The sequence below is a fragment of the Phyllostomus hastatus genome, unplaced genomic scaffold (genome assembly GCF_019186645.2).
Source record: "Phyllostomus hastatus isolate PE091 unplaced genomic scaffold, TTU_PhHast_1.1 phas_scaffold_21, whole genome shotgun sequence".
Classification (NCBI taxonomy): Eukaryota; Metazoa; Chordata; class Mammalia; order Chiroptera; family Phyllostomidae; genus Phyllostomus; species Phyllostomus hastatus.
In genome coordinates, this window is record NW_025334017.1 from 35,342,536 (window position 1) to 35,348,535 (window position 6,000).

The following is a 6,000-nucleotide window of genomic DNA, read 5'->3' on the forward strand; positions in this document are numbered from 1 at the left end:
GCTGGGCCAACAGTAGGACGAGACTGAAACACTGTCTGAACTGGCTGTGACCTCCGGAGGAAGAGAGGGGAGTGGCAGGAACCACTGCCACAGCAGGTCTGAGGCCGCCCGTCTCAGTCACTAGGCAGGAATCTTTAGGGATGGGCTTCTGTTCAGCACTCTCATGTCCTAAAAGAATGATTAATAGAATCTGCTGGTGCAGGAGGGTCCGATCTCATGGGCTAAGGAATAAAAATATCAGAAAGGGAGAAGGAAAAGGACCCTGGGTGATAAGGGACATGGGGCAGCTGTTAGTTGGACACTAACCTCATGACACCGCACAGATAAGGGCCCTGGTAGGGAAACTCGCCCACAGTCCCATTGCTTTTTATGAGTGGGCTCTGCAGATGAATGTGGTTGGAAGTGCCACTTAGGGGTACAAGGGGGGGGTGGCTGCATGGAAATCAGAAGCCTCCGTGATCCTACCCACTCATTCATTCATCTGATAAGCCTCATGCAGGGTCTGCCATGGGCCGGGCCTGAGACACAGTGCTTGCCCTCAGGGAGCACCACCAAGCAGAAGAGATGCATACGAATGGTGTTCTCAACGGGGAAATGTAGCTGGAAAAAAGCAGGCATGCCAGCAGCAAGACCGCCACCTTCCTCCTTGCTTCCAGTGTCATATGAGGGGGGCGGGTCTATGAAAATGACACTTCTGGTCTCTCCACTCCCTCATGGGGATTTTCTCAGAAGAGGAAAAGACAATGATTCACATGCAAGTCTATGAAAAGGAACAAAGCCCAGGTGACTCAGGCCTTCCTCCTTCCCCTTAGGGCCCTCCTCTCTGTCCCCGCAGCTGTCGGCGTTACAGCCTGGCACTTCTGGGAGGGTTGTTTTACTGCCGGGGTGCAATATTGGGAAGTCCACTTTATCTCTCTACCCGAAGCTCGAAAAAATAACTCATGTGGCCTTGTCATAAAGATGATGTTCTTATCTGGTATTGTGACTCCCTGTGACTCAGTTCTGAATTCAAGCAGGGTACATACACAGCATCATTTCCAACTGCTTCTCTTTGCGACAAGTGTCTATCTCATCTGCCCTTTTCCCCAGCCACTGTTATTACTTATCCTCACTGTTATTACTTATTACTTATCCTTTGATAAGCCAATTTGTTCCCTTACGGTGGGAAATTCAGATTCCCTAACACCGTTGTCATCCAGAGCACATTTCAGTCTAAATGACGACTGAAATCTTGGTTGGGTGGGGGGATGCTAAATCTTGGAAACCATTTTTCTGCCATGGAAGGGGGGCTATTCTATTGGATCTGGAATGGAAACACTGTGTACAAGGTCCACGTGCTCCACTTTCCTTACGCAGCTCTGTGGATGAAGCGAGGAGACGAACTGGGGGCAAGGCCTTGGAAAACCCTTCTCTGGCTTTAGGGCATTTATACTTCATTCGTGAAATGATGACCGCGATCCTCCAACCGCCAGTCACCAATGTTGGCGCAAAGAGATGAATACAACACAGTCCCTGATGAGCCCACTTCATCTCTCTCCCTGTATAATCCTGCCACCCTCTTCTGTCACCACACAGTAGCCCAGTGAGCACAACAGTCTACACAGTCTACCGAGGAGAGCAGGTTACCCTGCGGTTTCTGCAGGTACCTCCTCTCCAGTGCTCCTAGTTCTCCAGCTAGTTGGGGTAATTTATTACAACACAGTGTTGTTGTTTTAAAAATAGACAATGGGTGCCAGCACAATCCCAGTGGGAATGCAGACTATCAGGTGTTCCATGGCTGGAAAGCACAGCTCTGGGAGCCCAGCTGCCCAGCAGCTGAAAGCACCGGTCAGGCCTGGGAACAGAGTTAGGATGTTGGCATTCAAGTCAAAGAAGAAAACACCAATCAGAGTAGCCACAAAACCATAAACAAGGGGCGCCTCTTTTTCATCTTCAACTCAAGGCTACACGTTCAGCAAAATGAATGAACTCCCTCCTTGTTCTTAACACTTTTGCAAGTTCAAGCTTACTTTAAAACACAGGTTACACATCACAAAAACCTCCTAATGTGTCACTAATTAGAAAGACTGGTGTGAATTAAGCAACAATTTAGGATACAAAACACGTGCCACAGTTTTTTTTTTCCCAAGGGATGGAAAGGAGTACAGATGCCATTTACTGAGGATCTATGTCCCAGGCACCCCTGTATAAGCCTTTTCCTTGACTCGATCCCCACAACTTTTCTGGAAAGTAAATACTAACATACCCATTTCATTCCAGATACAGAAATTACAGTTCAGATGTCAAGTAACATATACTTCCTCTTCCAGTTCCTCTGGCAAAATTCCTTATTCTCTGAATCAGTGCTTCTCTGTGAGCTCGGTCTCAGGCTGGGAATGTTGTACGGGATGACCAGGCTCTGAAGGACAGTCAACATCCCTGGCTCCTGAGCACAAACTACCAGCAGCAGTAGTCCCTACTTGTCCCAAACATACCTCAGGAGAACAATGGCCCCTCACATTGAGAACGACTGGCCCAAAAGGTTCTTCGGGTACCAAGACAAAAGACTGACGAGAGGGGCACATCCTTGAAAAGTGCCCCCCTACCTTCACATCTCTCGAAAGTCCATTATTTTATGGCATTTGGACGCCCAAGAAAGTCCCACGCTCTATGGAGTCAGCTACAAAAGCTCCCTGAATGTATTTCCCATGCATTCCAAGAGCATTTATTGAGTACCTATTATGGGTCAGGTACTGTGCTGGGAATAAAAAGTCAAAGAGTGCACAGTTCCAACCCTCAAGGGGTCGCAGGCTTATAGTGTAGTGAGAGAGAGGTTAAGCATGGTAAGAGGCTAGATGGAAGCACAAGTGCTAGATAGGGATGCTCAGTGCAGAAGGCACTTCCCATAGACAGGACGGAGTGCCAGGAAGGCAGACGAAGGGAGGGCTGGGAAAGGTTCCCAGAGGAAGGGAAGTTTCCCCTGAGCCTCCAAAGAACAAATGAGAGTAGCCAGGCAGGCCCAATCCAGGCAGAGAAAACTGCCTTTTCAAAGACCAGAGACCAGAAAGAGGAATCGTATCTGCAGGCGAAGTTTAGACTACAATATTTCCTTCATTCTTTAAGTGGAGACTCCATTGTGATTCAAACTCGGGATCTCCTGTCTACTAGACAAGCAGGTTATCAAACCAAATAATTCACTCAATTTATTTTCCGTGTAAGTTCTCCATGGCCCATGTGTAAGTCCTTCTAAAACCCTTGTTTTCGTAAGGTATCATAACCCATCAGACAAGAAATACGACTAATTCTATACTTCTTCCAGTACCCAGGAATTCTTTCCAAGTACATAGCAGGCTGGCAAGCAGTGGGAGTGCCCCTCACTGGGGACACAGAAAAGTGGGGAAGATAAGAGTCATCTGATGAGTGAGGTAGAGGGGTGTCCGTCCATCACTTTACCCTTGGCCTCAAGCTCATGATGAACTTTGTCTTTTTTTTTAAATCTGAAGTCTTATCTCACCATCAACAGTAAGAGGAAAATAGCCAGATTCCTACCCTATTATTTCATTTGCACAGAAAACTTAGAGAAGTCTTGGGCTATGTGTTTGTCCTGTTCAAAGGCATAGATGCTATATAGCGTTAAATAACCAGACATATAAATAAATACATTAGATGCCGATGGACAGACAACTGAGACAACTAGAAGCGGCCAGCGGGGCATGTCTGCACCTGAGATAGCCCACAGGCAGCAGTTCCCTGCATTCTTGAAAGCTGAGCGCAGGAGCTGGCTGGTTGCTTTGTGGGGTTAATGATAAAACGAGAGTCAAATTAGCTTAAGTTTTCTCACCTGGGGCGGGGAGGGAAGAGGAAAGTAAGCAAGTCCTTGTGGTTCTTCTTGCCTGCAGCCTACAAGGAACAGGCTCACTTCCCCTTGGCACAGAGCCTGATGCAATTATCAGGCATGCCCTCCTTTCCCCATCCCCGCCCCTTGCCCTCCGACCTGAGCCACACTCATGAACCATAATTCTGGAGGTGAACCAGGCATCCTTTAGCCCCTTGATTATTTCATTTTATCAGTTTGACCTCCAATTTGACATCCCAACCGTATCTGGTCCACATATTTTCCCCACGAAACTACCCTCAGTAAGAAAGCTTGCGTTCTGTCTGACCTAAGAGAACCTTAAGTGAAAATTCGGGATCCCACACACACCCGCCTGTCCCTGATTTTAACCAGGAAGTTCAAAGGAAGCAGGATTGTAGAGACAAAAGTGCAAAGCCAAAGGCTAGAATTATACTAGGAAAGAGGCAGGTGGTTTTCAAAGAAATGAATTCACCCAAATCGAATAGGTTGGTTGTCCTTTTTATCCCTGGCTGATCTCATTCCGTTTCTGTAAACTTTGGAATCCCGGGAGGGTTGCATAAAGAGAGACAGGTGTAGGAGCACCTCCACTCTCGGGGGTATATCTGCTGCCGCCCTTGCCGGGTGCACACGACGAGGGGCCCTCGATCCAATCGCAGTCCGTACTTCCCGATGACGCACCTGGCCAGGGTCGTCTCCAACGTGTCGGGGGCAAAGCCAGCATCCCCAGCCCGTTGGCCACCCCGCTGGTCAGCCAGCCAGCCCAGAGGGAGGGGGCAGCGAAAGAGGACCCTCGGGGCTAAGACCTCATGCCTGTCTCTCCGCATTTTCCCCTTTTTCCAGCACGTCGTTTCACATTAGGGACGCTTGGTCTCCAAGCCTAGAGTCCTGCGCACCTACATGTCTTTCCAAAGCAACTGAATAAAGCGCCTACTGTCCTTACGTGGCTCAGGTGAGCGCCAAGAGGTGTAAGAGGAAAGGGCCCGCTCGCCACCAACACCATTCCTGTCCTCCCCACGTTCCCCAAGATTCACCGAGGATGTGTGTATTGGGGTGCGCGGGTTAAGAGGGAGCTTAAAATGCCCAAGCGTCCCTTACCTTCCACAGCCATTCTCTCAGAGCTTCCCTAACGCATGCATAATTTTCTTGGCCGAGATACTCCTTCTGCCCCCGCGATCCCCCCCTCCTCGCGCTTTCGCCTCAATATTCTGCGCTCATCTGCTCCAAGACCAACCTGCCGCGGTCACGCAGAGAGAGGCTGCCGGCTCCCAGCTCCGCGCGGGGCCTACTGGGAAGTGTAGTTCCCTCTCTTCGGTCCGATCCTCGAAAACACCCCGAATGCCCCGCGGGGCTCGCTCTACCCTCCACATTCAGACTGCAGCTCTGGCTTCAGCCGGCCAACGCAGAGCAATCCCTGCTAGGGGTTTTTGTGAGAGGACCCGGGGAACCCCAGGAGGTGGAAGAGACTACATTTCCCAAGATGCCCTGAGATGGGATTCGTTCCGCACTTGGAGACCGGTGATTGAGATCTCCTCCTCAATTAGAAGGGGTTAAGCACCTGGCAGGAGTGGAGTGGGGTAGGAGGCAGGAGGCGGCGGGGTTTTCGGTGTGATCTCCTGGGCTTGTACTCTGGCCACCTTGGCCACCCATTTAGTGACGATGGCAGAGCCACCAGGGGGCTATGGTTAATCGCCTGGGCCAGAAAGCCGCTGCACACGGTGCTGTTGAAACTTGCTCCTCTGCGCCCTGGGCTGTGTGGGGTTCGGGTGAATCCCTGCAAGTATTAAAGCTGGACCTCCACGTGGTCCAGGTGGTTAACACTTCGCACAGGGTTGGACTATGGCATACAAATCCCAAACAGGCATCCGCCCTAAGGGATTATTGGAAGCAAAACCTAGGAACCAGTATTGCACCTGAGGACGTCAGAGATTTTTGGAAACCTTTCAGCTTGCCTGGCCTGGGACGTGTCGGTGGTTTGAGATATGGCCTACACCGCCTAAGAATTCGTGTTCTTTCAACTGCTGAACCTGTGCCCTAACGCCAGGTGCTGGGAGTGCTTTGAACACATAGGAGAAAGAGTGTCACGTGGAGGGCAGTAGAATTCCAGAGTGGGTAAATCCTGATTAGTCCTAATAAAAATGAAGTTAGCAAACTTTTTCCCCTCTGCA

The 6,000-nt window shown here is 49.9% G+C and overlaps 1 protein-coding gene across 2 annotated transcripts in view; it reads right to left on the reverse strand.

The window, feature by feature from the left end:
• Window positions 1-5,087, reverse strand: part of SAMD12 (sterile alpha motif domain containing 12) — a 337,368-nt gene extending 332,281 nt beyond the window's left edge. The window contains exon 1 of one of the 2 annotated variants that reach the window (XM_045860778.1): window positions 4,931-5,087. In XM_045860778.1, coding sequence (XP_045716734.1) covers window positions 4,931-4,943 — 13 coding nt within the window. In that variant the 5' untranslated portion in view covers window positions 4,944-5,087. The remainder of the gene's footprint in view (window positions 1-4,930) is intronic. The other variant, XM_045860779.1, reaches the window with a different exon arrangement.
• Between the last annotated feature and the right edge of the window lie 913 nt (window positions 5,088-6,000).